Source organism: Phyllostomus discolor, chromosome X (genome assembly GCF_004126475.2).
Source record: "Phyllostomus discolor isolate MPI-MPIP mPhyDis1 chromosome X, mPhyDis1.pri.v3, whole genome shotgun sequence".
NCBI classification, from domain to species: domain Eukaryota; kingdom Metazoa; phylum Chordata; class Mammalia; order Chiroptera; family Phyllostomidae; genus Phyllostomus; species Phyllostomus discolor.
The window spans coordinates 1,269,940-1,287,747 of record NC_050198.1 but is presented as its reverse complement, the minus strand read 5'-3'; the positions used below and the strand labels follow the sequence as shown (position 1 = coordinate 1,287,747).

Below are 17,808 nucleotides of genomic sequence, written 5' to 3'. Positions count from 1 at the left end.
TTCACTCATAGTCTTTGTCCAGACTTCTGCAGAAAATTGAAAAGGCTTTCCTTTCTTATACACGACATCCCTTCAGATTGTCCATCATTGTCTCCATGTTCTTCAACTTTCAAGGGCTGAATTTTCTTTGCTCCTTCCATCATTCCATTGTAAAAGTGAGACTTAAAGAAATGCAAACCAATAGCCTTGAAATCATATGTCTATTATGATGTACAAAACATCTTTCTTTTGTTCCAAATCTCAGACTTTCTCATCAACAATGGGGAACTAGTGGCTGATAGCTTTTTGTTGTTGTTGTTTTTTTCCAGGAAGAGAGACAAAGAATTATTTTGTAGATGAGAAGTTTTTTCAATAGGCTCTGAAGGGATTTTCCCCTTTGGGAAATATAAAAGGACTAATAATTTGTATAATTTAAACACATTTGTCATTTCTTGACATGTTAATGTGAGAAAAGGAATTCCATGGTTTTGAAAAATAAAACTTAATGGATATAAGTTATCCTAAGAGCTTTGAAAGAAGTCATGTATAGCATTCTTTTTTATTCATAAGTCACAAAGACAATGGGGAGAAAACTTGATACACCCACAGTAAAATGCAGCAAGTTACTTAGCAGGCTCTGAGTTATGAACTAAGGCCAAATGTTATCTTCATTTCTTCTTCCATAACTACAAGTGGATCTGATTCTCGCTTTTTAGTCATTAGCTTAGGGATATTTTTCACCTTCTGTTTTGGCTGCATTTATTTATTTAGTATTCAATGTATTGGGGTGATGTTGGTCCACAAAGCCATGCAGGTTTCAAGTGTACAACTCAGTGAAACATCATCTGTACACTGCATCGTGTGCCCATCATTCCAAGTAAGGTGTTTTTCCGTCTCCATTTTCTGCCTCTTTGTCCCCCCAGTCCTCCCTTTCCCTGTCACCACAGTTTTATGTGTCTATGTGTCATATATATAATATATAACATATTATATGTCATATATATTAAAGATTGTATTTATTTATTTTTAGGCAGAAGGGAAGGGAGAGAGAAAGGGAGAGAAACATCAATGTGTACTTGCCTCTTGTGCGCCCCCTACTGGGGACCTGGCCTGCAACCCCGGCATTTGCCCTGACTGGAAATTGAACTGGCAACTCTTTGGTTCACAGGCCAGTGCTCAATACACTGAGCCATACCAGCCAGGGCATATATTATATATATTTTTGCTTAATCTCTTCACCTTAATTCATCCAGCCCTCCAAAATCCCCCTGTGACAAATGCCAGTCTGTTCCATGTGTCTATGCCTTTGTTTCTATTTTGTTCATCAATGTATTTTGTTCAGTAGATTCTACATGTAAGTGAGATTATATGGTATCTATTCTTTCTCTGACTGGCTTATTTCATTAGCATAGTACTCTCCAGGTCCACCCAGGCTGTTGCAAAAGGTAAGGTTTTTCTTTATATGGCCAAGTAGTATTCCACTGTATAAATGCACCATAAGTTTTTATCCACTCATCTACTGATGGCTCTTGGGCTGTTTCTAGATCTTGGCTATTGTAAATAATGCTTCAGTGAACAGAGTGGTGCATCTATTCTTTCAAATTAATGTTACAGGTTTTTTTGGATTCATTCCCAGAAGTGGCACCACTGGGTCAAAAAGAAGTTCCGTTTTAAATTTTTTGAGAAAACTCCATATGATTTTCTGCAGTGGCTGCACCAATCTGCATTCCCACCAACAGTGCACAAGGGTTCTCTTTCTTCCACATCCTCATCTACACTTGTTGTTTGTTGATTTATTGACGATGGCCATTCTGACTGGTGTGAGGTGATATCTCACTGTGCTTTTAATTTGCATCTCTATGGTGATTAGTGACATTGAGCATTTTTTCATATGTCTATTGGCCATCTGTATGTTGTCTTTGGAGAAGTGTCTGTTCAGGTCCTTTGTCCATTTTTAATTAGGTTGTTTGTATTCTTGGTGTTAAGTTGTATGAGTTCTTTATATATTTTGGAAATTAACCTCTTATCAGATGTATCATTGCCAAATATGCTCTCCCATTCAGTGGGTCCCCTTTTCATTTTGTTGATGGTTTGTTTTACTATGCAAACGCTTTTCAGTTTGATGTAGTACGATCTGTTTGTTTTTTCTTTTGTTTTTCTTGCCCAAAGAGATATATCAGAAAAAACACGAGGCCTGTCCAGAAAATATCCAGCCATGTAACATGAAAAATGGAGACATTTATTGAAGAGAATACAAGAAACATTGTACATAGGAGAATGATGCCTCAGTCTCCTTCAAAGTAGGCACCTTGAGATCTCACACAGTTCTTCTAGTCACCATCAGCTGCCCTGTTATATTTTCCTGAATCTCATCCACAGTCTGAAATCTCTTCCCTTTCATAGGTGATTTCAGTTTTGGGAAAAGCCAGAAGTTGCAGCGTGCCAAATCTGGGCTATAGGGGAGGTGAGTCACCTGGGTGATTTGATGTTTTGCAAAAAAGTCTCTGCACAAGATGTAATGCATGAATGGGTGCATTGTTGTGATGAAGCTGCCAATCATTAATTGCCCACAGCTGCAGCCTTCTGAGTCATCCCAATAGTTTCCACAGAGGAATGTTCAAGCTTAACACAAAATTTGATGCAGATTTGTTGCTCTACTCACTTAGTCATTTTGAATGCAACAGCCACACAGTACACATGCTTACTCAATGGTGTCTACTGCCCCCACTGACTAGTACAGTGAAGTCATCATTGTTCACACATGCACATTCTAGTCCACTCTTCTTGCTGCCAGGTTACATCGATGTCATGCAAACCATTCCCATTATGTTAACAGTGGTTGGACTTTTTCCAGACAGACCTTGTATTACTATGAGAAATGTCTGATATTTTACTGCCCATTTACTTTTTTCTGGGATTTTTATGGTTTTGTGACTTATATTTAAGTCTTTCATCCATTTTCAATTTATTCTTGTATATGTTATAAGTTGGTGGTCTATTTTCTTTTTTGTTTTATATATATTTGTTCAATTTTTGAAACACAATTTATTGAAGAGACTGTCTTTTCCCCTTTGTATGTTCTTCCTTCCTTTGTCAAATGTTAACTGAGCTAGGGATGGGTTCTGACATTGTCTTATGGTATCTGCATGACCTTAAACAAGTCACTCAACCTTTCTAAGCACCAGTTTCTGCATTTTAGTCCCATGACACCAAAGATTCTCAAAGAGTGTTGTACATGTTATCAAGGGATCTTACTAAAGATGGTAATTTTGGGGTGATGCCACAAGAGACTCTGTTTCAGTGTATTTTGGGGAGGTGCTCACAATCTGCTTTTAAAAAATTTTACCCCAAGTGATTCTGATGCACATGGTCTTGAAGATTATACATTAGACACTGATTAGTCATTTCTTTCTAGCCCCTTTTCTTCTTGCCCTATCTTCTGGTGAAAGGGAGAAGAACCCTTATAATCTTTCCAGGAAATATTTTCCCCTGTGTGCTATATGTATGAACATGCAGAAACATGGCTACCAAAATTGAAAGAATGAAAAAGCCCTAGTCTGATACTTAGGTTCTAATGTATTAGAATTATGTTGACCAGAACAATTGTACATGTAAAGGGGTTCTCAACCTTAGTGCTACTGATATTTGGGGCCAAATCATTCCTTGCTCTGTATGTATCTGTTGGAGGGGTGGTGGTGGAATTGGCTTGTTCATTGGTGGATGTTTAGCAGCATCTGTGGCCTCTATCCACTAAATACCGGTAGCACCACTCCCTTCCCCCAAATTGTGACAATAAAAAATATGTTCAAATATTACCAAATATGCCCTGGGGGACAAAATTGCACCTGGTTGAGAACTACTTTAATAAAGCATGGTCCCAAAGAAAGAGAATCAAGAAATTAGTCTTGGAGCAGTTTTGTTTGGCTGGCCTCATTGCACAGCCAAGGCTGAAAAGGCCTTGTTAAACTGTTGGTGTTCAACTTTTATGTACCAAGCATTCCTTGGGGATCTGAAACTCTTTGGCTCATTCTATTTGGTGGATTAATGAGATACAGAGAGGTTAAGTGACTTGGCATGCAAAGGACACTCTGTTTCATTCTCCTCATTTTATTATACTTGACAACAAATTCTCAACTTTTGCCTTGTATGTTCTGTTCCTTCTAAAAATGAAATCATAATCACAAAATAGATTAATTGGAGGAGGGGGCACCATTACATCTGAAACTGTTTTGGACATTTCAGATACCAGAGTAATGCCAGGTGTCATCATCATTCATAATACTGCTGAGCTTTTGAAACTAGTAGTTGTGTTGGGTGACTAAGCAAGTGTTCCAAAGGATGCCGTAACTTCCAGTTTTGATCATACACATGGTCAATTTCTACTTGTTAGCCTTTTCACATGCTGTGTTGGTGTAGAATGTCCTAGAGCTCAGCTGTACTCTTCTGCTCTGGGGAAATTTCTCCTTGTTTTATTGGATGGTGCAAGAGTTAGTCCACAGAAAGAAAATGTGTTGTTGCTGTGAGATATACTACTAAGTGAAAATCATTAAAGGATGGATTTCTTATGTCTAGGAAGGGTTTCTCAACTTTGGCACTTGACATTTTGGGCAGGATAGTTTTTGTGCGTGTGTGTGAGGGGGTGGTGTCCTGTGCATTTTATGATGTTTAGCAATATCCCTGGCTTGTATCTACTAAATGCAAGTGGCAACTGTCTCTCCACATCCCCTACCCAACAGTTGCAACAACCAAAAAGTCTCCAGATATTTCCAGGTGTCCACTTGGAGAAAAAACTGTCCCCATTGAGAACAAATAACCTGGGAGATATGGATGGGGCACTGGCAGTGTCTTCTTCCTTTCCCCTTTTGTAAGAAGGCACCCTAGCAATTTAATGAATGCGTCTGACTTATCATAGAGTTTCTACTTTGAGATGTACTGGAATGGCCTGCAAAGAGATTTGGACCCAACTTCCATTTCCACCTTCACTCCACCATTTATCCGATGTGCTAAGCAAGTTAATTACCTTCCTGAATAAAATAGAAGTGGTCATACTTTCCTCACAGAATTATGCCAAGGATTCAGATTTGCTTTTTTGAAAGCATCTAGTTGGACAAGGGGCCAGTGATGTAGCTTCTCAATGATAAAGGGAATTGTTGTAATTTCAAACAATAATTTTAGCACCAGAACCACTAGTGTTATCATGAGCATTTCGCAGCATTTACCTGCTTGTAACAGCATGCAGAGGAAAGGAGGTTGGAATTGGGTGGGTGGAGGAAATAGGCTAACATTAGCATATGGATATAATGAGAAATATTTTCTTGATTCTCAAACTTTTTTTTTGGAGGGGAGTCATAACTACAGGGGTTGCAACCTCTCCTTTTGCTTAATGACCCTTGAATAGAAATTTATTTTAGAAACATACTTCCGTGGATACTTCTTAAGGGCACTCTCCATGACTTCATGGCACTGAGTAGCCATTGCTCAATGAAAATATCAAAATGGCAAGAACAGGACAAATCAAGGATACCAAACTGAACTTATTGTTATGGTCAGTTTAGCCTCATCTCCCTCCCTCTTTTCTTTCCATATATTCATAGATTATCACATTCTCAGTTCTGGTTGATATACAGGGGTGGGGCAAAAATAGGTTTACATTTGTTCTTATGAAAAATAATACAATAATAAAAAAAATACAAGAATAAACAGATTCGCATAGTCACAATTATAAACCTATTTTTGTCCCCCCCTGTATAATTTTTTAATATTCATGGTTTTAGGAATCAAGGCTGAGGGCCATAGTACTAAGCCATGCAAGAGCATTCTTTTTGCTCTTGTCCACTCTATGTCACCACAGTCTCAGGTACCATTTTTGGGACCCCAAGGAATTCTTCATTCCCTGATCTTCAGACTGGGATTGTCTCTCTAACTTATGTGCAGAAAGGAATGAAAACTTAATTCTTCCCTGGATTTCTCCCATATCCATATCCTTGTTAGGGTTAACACAAAGGGAAGAATTATGGCTGTGTGGCAAAATGGCAATTCCTTTAGAGGCACTTATGTTTACAGTTGGGTCACTAAGATTCCCCCCACCCCTGCACAGTATGCTGAATTTCTGCCTAATAAAATGTCCAGAGTATAACCAGTGTACCCATTGCTACTACCTGTACATGTGGATGGGGTCAGCAATAGCATTTCTGATTCCTAGCAGGCCTGGTAGGTCCTTCATGTATAAAGGAAATGTGATTTTGACAAGGAAGACCTGAAGCTGTTTCCCCATCTCTCCTTCCTGATCCTGGTGTTTGATTTCCTGAATTTTATCTTTGTAGCCCCATGAGAAAACCTTAAAAGAGAGACAACTCTAAACTGTGTTCAGTCTTTATATAAACTATGTCCAGTCTATTTATACTGTAGTGTAAATAAAGGTTCTAATTGGTACAATCTGTTTAGAAACTGTTGGGTATTGTCCAGTAAAGTTGAAGATATGCATTCCTATGACCCAACAATTCTGTTTCCAGATTCGTGCCCTATAAAAATGCATGCACATGTGCACAAAGAGATATGTGTAACGATGTTCAAGCAGTAGCCCAACACTGGAAAGGGCACATGTGTCCATCAGTAGTTGAAAAGATAAAAAGTGCTAAACACATAGAACAGAATACCGGCAGCAATGGGAATGAATAAACTAGAGCTACATACAACATCATAGAAGAACCGTAAAAACATATTGTTGAGGAAAAGATGCCAGACGTAATAAAAACATGCTCCATTTATTATAAAGTTCAAAAGCAGGTATCATTAAGCTATAAGATTTATAGATGCATAACTTCCTAAAAGCAGTGGTTCTCAAACAGGGATTATCTTCTCCCATGTTCCCAAGGGACATGTGTCAATGTTTGGAGATATTGTTGGTTTTCGTAACTCAAGGAGGGAGATAACTCCCTTGCTCACTTGCATCTAGCGAGTAGATGGCAGGGGTGCTGCTAAACATCCCTCAATGCATAGGACAGCCTCCATAACAAAGAATTATCAGTATGACTCCAGAACTACAAGCAACAAAAACAAAAATAAACAAGCGGGATTACATAAAACTAAAAAGCTTCTGCACAGCAAAAGAAACAATGAACAAAATGAAAAGGCAACCTACAGGATGGAAGAAAATATTTGCAAACCATATATATATGGTTTATGTATAAGGGGTTAATATAGAAAAATATAAAGAACTCATACAACTCCATAGCAAATAGAAATAATGTGTGGACTTAATAGACCACTTAGCGTTCTGCACAACCTTCTGGGTCTCTTCTCAAGTCCTGAATAAATGGACTGAGAACTGAAGAGGCGTATGATTCACTCCCAGATTAATTTAGGAGCCTTTCAATATGAACTGATAATTTCTTTTCTTAAATGCTTTGTCCTATCTCCCTTAACCTTTCAAACACAGAAAAACAGCTCTTTTGCACTTGAAAATTTAACTGCAACTTAATGTTGAATTTAGCAAGAAATATGCTAGCAGGCAGAAGTCATTTCTAAAATGTAAGTAAAGCAGGTCCTCGAATAATGTTGTTTTGTTCACCGTTGTTTCATTTTGTTCTAATGTCGATGAGAAAAAAATGGATTCCCACCAGAGCCCCTGCCTGTGTGGAGTTTGCATGTGCTCCCCACATCGCTGTGTGATTTCTCTGGGGACTCTGGTTTCCTCCCGCATCACAAAGATGTGCCTGTGAGGGGAACTGTCGTATCTCCATTGCCCCAGTCTGAGTGAGTGTGGGTGTGGGGGTGAAGGGCCCTGCGATGGAAGGGCAACTGTCCAGCTGGGTCCTGCCTGCTGCCCTGAGCTGCTGGGAGGGGCTCCAGCCACCTTGACCCTGAACTGGACTCTGCAGCTTGGAAAATCGTTCTTTTACTTGTGTTTATTCATCTTCCTCAAATGTGTGTGTAGCTCACAGGTATTTCAACGCTTCATATTAAGAGTGTTTGGGTCTTTATTTAGAAATTTGGTGATTTTTTTTTTTTGTGACCAGAACTATGCTGTAAGAGCTTAACTCTTGTTGATATAAATTAGCTGATGGTCAAGTTTGTTTCATTGTATATCTGTGACTTAAAGTCACAGTTTCTAAGAACCTATGGATTACATAAAGTGATGATTTATTATACACAGTTTGGGAGTGATGGATTATTTTCAGCTTACAATAATGCCATTTAGTGACTTAATACACTTTCCAAAGGCAGAATGCAAACAAAATCTAAGATGATCCAATTTTAACATGGAGGTGACTTATTTATGGGTAATGATCAAAAGACTAGGGTTAAGGTATTTTAAATTCAAGGACCCACCTTGTATTGTGTGTGTGTGTGTGTGTGTGTGTATATATATATATATATATATATATAATGGAAAAGATTTTGTAGGGAAAGGGATTTTAAGTTTCTAGATCTTAATTGCAGATATGATAGAGGAAGAAATCCTAAGGCTGAAGAGTTCATCTTTCTACCTAAAGAGAACACCATGAAGCAAAGGTCCCTACAGTGGGGCCATTGTGTAAACAGCCCTCTTTTGATGCCCCAGCTGCATTCTGTGAAAAATGCGGTGTGTGGTGAAGCTGGTGCTAGTTATCCACCTTATTCTAAGGGGGTTTTGATAACAGCTTTACAGGTTGCTTTCAGCAGCAGAGCAGAGTGAACGTGGAGAGGGGACTTTAGTGTGTCATTTTTCCAGCTCGGTCTGCACATGTCAGGGAGCAGGGAGTTCCTCCAAGGTGAATGGGCATGCTCTGTCCTCCCACATAGCAGAGGGAAAGGAGTCCTGGGCAAGGCAGGCTACAGGTAGAAAGAGACCTGGGCAAATGGTAAAACTGACTTTCCCTTACCGCAGGCAGCATGCTGGCTGGAATTTTTTGTTTTGGGCAGGAGATTGATTTTAAGTTTATTTTTTTGGTTCTTCCAATTTAAAATGCACATCGTGAAGGGGATAAATTGCACAAATCTGAACTGTACTACTCAATGAGTTTTTACATATGGGGTGTACTTGAATAGCTGCAATATAGTTCAAGGCACAGAACATTTCCAGCACCCCAAAAGGTTCCCTGTGTCCCTCGCCAACTTGGTAGTCACTGTTTTGACTTCTTATCACCATAGATTATATTTGCCTATTTCAGTTCAACATTAAATACCATAATAAATGAATGGAATCTTACAGCATGTTTTCCTTTGTGTCTGATTTCTTTCTCTCAACAGGATGTTTGTGAAAATAACCCATGTAATTGTGTACCTTAGTACCACTTTCCTTTCATTGCCAAGGAGTATTCCATTGTATGGATACATCACAGTTGGCTCATCATGCACCAGTTCATAGACATTTAGATTGTTTTCATTTTGGTGATTCTGCCTGAAGTTACTATAAACATTCCTATTCACAAGAGGTCATTGGCCCCCATTTTTCTATATACCTAGGAGTGGAATTGTTGTGTCGGAGGGTAGGCATATGATCAATTTCAGTAAATATAATCTTACAGTTTTCTAGCAGATGAACTGTCATGGGATTATGTAGCAGTAGATTCTTGAGGATACCTGTACCCCTGGCTTGACATTCTTAGTCCTTTTTACAATCATGCATCCAGGTGTTGTAAAATACTATATGCCAGTGGGTGGTTGGTCCAGCCAAATTGTAAAGGCTTCAACACAGCGGCCACATCCTATTTTCCTACCCTCCCACCCCCACAGAGCAAGTGGAGGGCCACTCAGGGAGTTCACTGTAGTGGGACCCTGAAGAATTGACACAAGCAACCCAGAAATCCACCTTCCACTTGACAGTCACCTCTCTTGGACTTGGATTGATTGATTTCACTGAGTCTGGAGTGTTCGCTCTGGCTCCAGACTCTGCTTTTGTCTGGACTCAGCTTGTAAGAGGGTGCCTAGAAATCACAGATGCTGGGCCTGGGGAGGGAGCCGGTGCTCTTCTCCACGGACTTTTAAACTACAGGTTTCCATTAGGGGACTGCAGACCAGAGGCCACTTTTAGGTGGTGCTGTGAACCTCCAGTGTGTGCTCACAATGATTTGGTTTACCCGGTAGCATTTGCAAACCGCCTGTGTTTCTTCTGTTTCCAAATCCTTGCTATGTCATTTTCTGATTGACATCTAAGAACTAAGACACAGAAAGCAGCGCTTTGAGGACCCTGCCCTCCTCCGCTCAACTCATGTTCCAGCATCCTTTCCAGGACTCCCAATTCCAGTGGGGTTTCCCAGACATGCCTAGGTCCTGCAAGTTTCCTTCAAGTGGCGCAGCCGGGCCACCCTCCAGCGTGGCCTCCCTTTCCTTAGCAGTTCTCCTCCCAGGCCTGCCCCTCTCTTAGGGTTCCCGCGGTTGAGACTTTCCCAAAGGAGGGCTTTCCAAACTCCGAAACCCCGCCCCCCGGGTAGTGAGTCCCCAAGTTAGTGGAAGTCTTTCTTGGAAACCAATCTCGTCCTCTGGCTGGCTGAAGGCGTGCTCAGGGGCGGGTGGCAGGAGGGACGCGCGCCCGCGGCTGTGTCACCTGTAGCGGGCACCCTGCGTCGCTGCAGCCTTCCACAGCTGGCGGCTGCAGCCGCTGCGGGCGCGGAAGGACTGAAACGTCCGCCCACCGCCGCTCCCGCCTCGCCTCGCTCCTCGCTCTGCTCCCTCCTCCCCCCTCGGCGTCCTCCGCTCTGCCCTCCTCCTGTACTCCAACTCCTCCTCCTCCTCTAACTTCTCCACCTCCTCATCCTTCTCCTCTTGCCCATTCGCCGCTGCCTCCACCCTGCTCCTCCGGCTCCACGGCGGGACTCGGGTGCCGAGAGCACTTAGCGCCGCTCTCCGGGGCGCCCGGAGCAGGGCTCGCAGCCGAGGTCTGCCCAGGATGGCCGTAAAGTAAGGGGACCTAGGAGAGGCGCCACGACCTCAGGCTGTGTTCGGGGGCTCACCGCTCTTCCTCACTAGGGACATGGGGGACCCGGTGTACCGCAAGAAACCGCAGCTGCACTACGCGGTGAGTGTCCCGGCGCAAACATACAACAGGGGGCGCCACTTGGCCGGCCTGGGAGGGGACAGCTCATTTTTGGTGGGATCCATGGCTCCCCAGAGGTCTTCGGTGGTGTGGGGTTGAGTGGGGGGTGCTGCGTGCATCGCCCCCCCCCCCCCAGTGTCAACTGCCCGGTAACTGAGCTGCCCCTTAGAAGGGGAGCCCCTAACCCCGGAGCCCGCGGTGGTCGCTGTGTTCGAGGCCAGGGGCTGAACCTTGCTACAGCCTCTCTGATCAAGGCTGAGAAATGGGGCTCGTGGGGCTGGGCCAGGTTGGCCCACTCTGCCTTTGGTCAGATATGCTGCAAGAACGGGAATAGAGTGGGGTGGAAGGTAGGGCCGCTTCGTGATCCAAGCGTGTGTCGAGTGGACTTGCAGGAAAAATGCTGCCCAGTGCTTTGGGGTGCAGCCGGTTTCCTTCTTAGAAAGAGGGTGTGCATTTCCCTTTGAATCTGTAGCGGGACAGAATGTTGCATATTGTCTGATTAACACAAAAGGATGCCAGGAGGTCTTCTGTTGGTGGCCTCTCTTCTCCCTGTAGTCTCAAATAGTCCATGAATATTTATTGGGGACCTACTGTGTTCCATGCACTGCGCTATGCACTGGGGTCCCGCAGGACACAACAGACGAAAACCTCATGGGATTTGCTTCCTTTAAGGAAGGAGTCAAGATTTTGAGGTTAATGACTGATGGACCAAATTCAGATTCTAGATTGTTTATTTGAGAGAGAGAGAGAAAAGAAGAAGAAGAAGAAGGAAGAAGAAGAAGAAGGAAGAAGAAGAAGAAGAAGGAAGAAGAAAGAAGAAGAAGAAAAGAGAAAGAAGACAGGGAAAAAAAAGTGTTTCTGAGGAATTAGTACTGAAAATTCTGAATGCCACCTCCAGGAAGCGAGTAGGTAGCAGTGTTAGCTCACTACAATCTTTGGGCATTTATTTTCCAGTTGTAAGATGTGTCACTTTCAGACCAGGCGTTGCTGTTGGTATGTCATCTGCTACTTGACTGAGTTTTCCTTGACATGATTTTCACTGTTGAGATTGGATATGCTAAATGCCAAGTTTAAAATCCCAAGAGAAGTATGCAGAAAGTTAAGAATCATCAATACTTCAAGCAAAGACAGTTGTCTATCTGTAATTCATGTATTGCAAAATGAACTCTCCACAGAAAAAATATTTTTCAAGAGAGAAGTTGAGCTGGCCAGCGGTGGTAGGTATAGTGGTTCCAGAGCTGCCCTAGCTGACGTCTGGTGCTGCTGGCCAGGTCCTGGATCAGCTGGAACAGCAGGGGGGGGCATCAGGCTAATCAGGAATGTCTGTTGGTTCCCTTTGCTGGTCTGGGGAAAAAGAGGGCCCGAATTACAAAATCGTTAAAATCCCTTCCTAGGGGAACATTCTAGGAATCTATAATGGTTCTTTCTCTAGTTTTGCCAGAGTTATATGCCTTGAATTGGCAAGTGACGTAGTGGTAAGTTATTAATGCTTGTTCATTTTTTGGAGATGCTAGGGGCTCAGTGATTTGCCTTTTAATATGGTATTAGGGGTAACGCACTTTCTGCAGAGGTTTCTTTGCATAGAAGGATCTGGAGTCCGTGCTCATTATGCCTGATCACCATCTCACCCCACCACCTTTTCCAGATTTTGTATCGTGGGCTGGTGCCCTTTAATTTGTAACATAATCTTTCCACCATTTTTAAGATACAGCTGAAAGGTGAAATCTGACTACTTAATTTGAAAAAGTAGAATTTTTCTATTCATACTATGAATGATTATTGTCTCAATTGTGTAAATAAATCCAGTGCATCACAAAACAATTTAAGAATTATTTTCATTCAGGTGTTTTATTCTCCTAGAAGCATAAACTTAGAGACAAGTTGATGCTAATGTCTCCTCTTGTGCTCTGAAAATTTGCTGATGAAATAGCCCTTTATTTTAGCATGGATCACCACCTACATATTTTCTGAGTTGAGATTATAAAAAGGAAGATTACAGAGGGAACATGTTGGCATGCAGGCTAAAAGAAATCACCTGGATGCTCTGAAGTTTCTTCTGCATACTTTAGAATGATAAGCAACAGCATTCAGCAGCTCTGTATCAGTCACAAGTCAAAAGAATGTTCTATATTAAGTGTGACCCATTGCTTTTCACATGAACATAACCCTCTATGATTTCATATGTATTCTAACAATGTACTCTTCTCTGCTCCCCCTATATTGGTTTAGGTTATTTCAAAAGCTTGCTTTGCCTTTTAGCACAAACATTCCACTTAGTTCTTTGCTCAACATGGCTTTGCTCCTGGGGTCTTGGAGGCTTTTTTTCCCTTTTTGTCTGTGTCCTCCTGGAAAAGAGTGACCCTTCATGTTTCCTTAGTGCCTTTTGCTCCTCTAAAATGTAATGGGGGGCAAATATTTAATGTTCTTTCTTTACTGCTTTTTTTCATTTGTCCAAGAGGTGACTGTGTATAAGAAAGCAGTGGCTTTTACTTTATTCATTCATCAAACATTTGTTGAATGCCTACTGTGTGACACCTATTTGGTCAATTTTCGAAAGAGATGAGTAAGTAATGAAAATGTTAAGAGTTGCTATGAACTGTTCACTCATCTTTTCAAATGGTTATAATGGCCACAAATGAATCCTGCATTTATATAATCAGTTACACTCTAAAGTATAGCACAACTGTCTCATTTTATCATAATAAAAATGTGTGTTAGCACTAATGTTCTCCTTACAACCTTCCTTCCCATGGTTTTCCCACATTCAGTTTATGGTAACTCCATCCCTCCAGCTGGGTGTCATCCTTGACAGCCTTTTAGTGTCTTGATCATATTTGCGTTTGGAACAGCCTGCTCTGGTCCCATGATGGAGTCAAGGGTGAGGAGGAGCCAGAGTGCATCCTGCCATCTGGGCTAGGGAGAGATAGTAGAAGATGACCTACACTAGGATGGCAGCTGGGCTGGAGGTTGAGAGCAGTCAGCATTTTTGAAAGATGTTGAGATCATTAGACCAGCCAGACTTCATTTAGATGGGTTTCAGAGGTGCTAGAGTGTGGGGGCCAAGGATGAAGTACATAAATCAATGATTTCCCGGCAGCAGTTCGAGAGAAACTACAGATTATAATATTTCTTTTATCTTTATTGTCTTCTGCAAGTTGCAAAGTGTTTGGACACAGTCTGTGTCAATTTTGGCCTCACATTCTACTGGTGGGTTAGACAAGTTTTCTATTTCATGGCTGAAGAAATCCAAGCTTAGAGTAGTAGAGTTCAAGGTGACACAGGTGACAGAATGGAAAGCTTTATTCAGGTGTCCTGACCACACAGAGTTTGACTGACTCCTTAGATAACTGAAATAGATGAGCTGAGTTATCCTTCTACGCCCCCTTTTGTCACCATAATAAGTGAACAACCAAATATTGTACCTTCAGTGCCTTACTGTGACCAGCCGTATTGTTGAATTGCATGGCCAAATAGCTCTTTAATTGGACTGGTGTAGACAAAAGCCAAATTTAAAAATATCCATTAAGTTCAGTGCCATGTTTTTATGTCTTTCTCAGGTTTTCTCAGCTTAAGCAAAAAGAACGTTTTGGGCAGGAGAGTTCTTATTGGTGGGAACGGTCCTGTGTAGTACAGTGTGTTTAGCAGTACTGTTGGCCTCTACCCACTAGATGCCAGTAGCATAGTGTCCCCTATCCCCTAGGTGTGACAAACAAAATTGTGTCCATACACTTTTGAATGTCCCCTGGGGGAAACCACCCCCACTTGAGACTCATTGGTCTATTAGATTTTCATGCGTGTTCTTAAGATGTTACAATTGCTGTGGAATAAGGTCTGAAAAGAGGAGATATGGTAAATGTTATGAGTACTATGTACACTATTCAATGAACATGCAGAATGTCAGAGAGAGAGGCCAACGCCAAGGTTTAATGACAGCCTCATACACAGCACAAGTGCTGGGGTAGAATAATGACTCATTCCATTTTCAGTGATCACAACTTTAACAATATTCTCCTGCTTCTGGTGACCCCTAAAATTCTGGCCATTTGACCTGGGTTAAAGATTACATTAACCTACCTTCCCCAACAGTCTTCATATGCTTTGTTCTGTTGACTGCAAACAAAATATTACAAACTGTAATTGTCTACCAAGGTCATGTAACATAGGTTGAATTTCATGACAACACATCCAACTAAGTATGGCAGCTCTTTCAGTAGAATTACTACACCGAGCATTAGTTTTAGAACAAATTATCAGAGGACCATTGGAACAGCTTATGAATACTATTAAACTGAGCAACTCCCTGGAAGAACACACTTATTTTCACCTCTGCTCTGTGGAAGGGGAACAATATGAAGGTCTCATGATGCCTCTGGCAAGGATAAATCTATGGGCGGGTGATGGGTGTTCTCTTCACTGAGGTGTAGTAAAAAAGCGGGGGCTTAGATTGATTCTGCGCTGGTCTCTGTGGAGTCCAGCTGTCAAGATTCAGCCATTGCTGTCCCCGGAACCTGTCTATTTCTGTGCTCCTCTGTTGCTGACCTCACTTCCTGTTTGGTGCAGTCTCTCCACCATCTGCTTAACCACAGCCTTGTCATTAAATGCTGATTGTTCCCTTGCTCTACTTAAACCCTCCCTAAGGAACCCATCAGAAGGACTGAGTTGCTTACTGTTAAAGGGAGCCTCTTTTCTCTCCAAACAGGTTTTAATATACATGTTTCCAAATTTGTTCTCTATGAACATTGGATTTCCAAAGACTTTGAAGTCATTAAGTGCACTTAATAATTCAGTGGTATTGACTACTAGATATTTTTTGGTAATTCTGAAGACAGCAAGAACTGGGCCCTGTTGTAGGGCTGAGCTGATATGAATCAGTTGTCAATCATCAGCACTGCCAGTGTAGACATTTTAGGAAATTTAGGAGCATGGCCTGGAAGTCACTTTTATACTCTGTTTCCATTGTTTGTCTCCTCATAAAAGCAAGAATTTTGCAAGTTGCAAATAAATAACTTATTTACTTATTAAATCCCCTTAATATTAACTAATGTTAATTAAGGATTATGTTGACATTAGCTATTAATATAAGAAATTAACATTAACGAATATTAACTATGATCATGAAATCTCCTTAGTTAATACCTCTATTAATCATAGATACCTTTTCCACTCCCCACCTCCCAACATGCTTCTTTTCTGCCATACTCAGACGTTTTCCTAGATGTGGCCTCTAGTCTGAACCCCATCCATCATCTTAGGAAGCCACATCTACCATGCTTCAAAAACACTTCTTAAGCACCACTGTTAACTGATAAATAATCAGATTCCTGCTGGGTTTTGTGTACCAGAGATATCTGCCAATCACAGAAAAACAAATTCTTCACTTTGCCTTTTTTTTTTCTGTTAATAATCTTGTATCATTTACTTTTCCTGTTCCCCACACTGTGATGACCTCGTTGCACTTGAGCCTCAACTTGGTTTGTGATATTATTGTGCTGTCATATGCAGTCTCCACTGGGTTTTTGATTCTTCATATGCCCCTCACCTGAAACAATCTCAGCCTCTCCTGTCTCAGTACATGGTTGGTTACTTGGTGAGTTGTCAAGCCAGAACACCTAGAGATCATCTTGGATTTCTCCTTTTCCTGCATTTCCCGCATTGAATCCCTGAGCTAGCCCTGCCAGGTCGGTTTTACAGCACTTTCCAAATCCATCCTCTTCTTTCTATCTTCAGTGTTATCACCTAAATACCAACCCTCACATCCTTCATCCTCACGAAGGCAGCAAGGTAACCCTGTACTATAATCACATGGCCAGTGATATCTTTTAAAAAGAAAATCTAGTCCTGACATTTCAATATTTAAAGCTCTTAGATGAAAGCACTTAGACGAATATCTTCATTCATGACCTTGGCCTTCCAAGTCTGCCTGTATGATCCTTCCTGCTTCCTAACACCCTTCCTCACCTTACCACTGCCCAGTGACATTAGTGCCCTCTCTGTTCCTCATTTATGACCAGTTCTTTCATGTTTTTGAGTGGCAGGCATTTTTGGTGTCCTACAAGTTGCAGAAAAAAATATCACCTTCCCTGACTGCTCTTTCCAAAGTGCTTCTGACTGTACTGAAGTACCATTGATCACATCACACTAGCTGGTGCTCGTGTTGTTTGCATCACTGCTTTGTATTATACAGGAGTAGGCAAAAGTAGGATTACAGTTGTGAGTACAAGAAACAGAGTGTATTCCTGTATTATTTACTAATTATTATATTTATTAGTAGTAGTATTAACCTACTTTTGCCCATCCCTGTATATACATTCATTGTTTGTCTGTCTCTCTCTACTGGTGTCTAAACTTACTGATTACAGAGATCCAATTATTCTCGTCCTATCATATCCCCACTGCCCACTGTGTGCTCTGCTACAGGATAAGTACCCAGCAAATATCTGTGAGTAGATGAATCTGGCTGCTTGGGTATTGTTACCTAGGTTACACCAGATGGTTCAAAACTTCACTCGTTATTAGTTGATGTTTGGAAAAAAAATATTGGCTTAATGGTTTTACCCAATTTCTACTAAATGAGAATCTCCAAACTGTGAACTTGGAATCAAAACTTTAAAGAAGGTTTTGAGGTGAGTCTGATATTGGCCATATTTGGAAACCACTGATTCATTCGTATGGCGAACCACTTACCATTCAGGAAGCCCCTATAGTCCTGACTGGTGTGGTTCAGTAGATTGAGCACTGGCCTGTGAACCAAAGGGTCACCAGTTTGATTCCCAGTCAGGGCTCGTGCCTGGGTTTCAGGCTGGGCCCCTGTT

General features: G+C 41.5%; 1 protein-coding gene across 3 annotated transcripts in view; it reads left to right on the top strand.

Moving 5' to 3' along the window:
- The window catches only part of ARHGAP6 (Rho GTPase activating protein 6), a 465,834-nt gene that overhangs the window by 192,313 nt on the left and 255,713 nt on the right, over positions 1–17,808 (top strand). Inside the window, exon 1 of one of the 3 annotated variants that reach the window (XM_036017106.1) lies at positions 10,722–10,978. The exons of the other annotated variants lie outside the window; for them this stretch is intronic. Coding sequence (XP_035872999.1) covers positions 10,934–10,978 — 45 coding nt within the window. The 5' untranslated portion in view covers positions 10,722–10,933. Of the gene's footprint in view, positions 1–10,721; positions 10,979–17,808 lie in introns of those variants that run through there. 3 annotated transcript variants of the gene reach the window in all.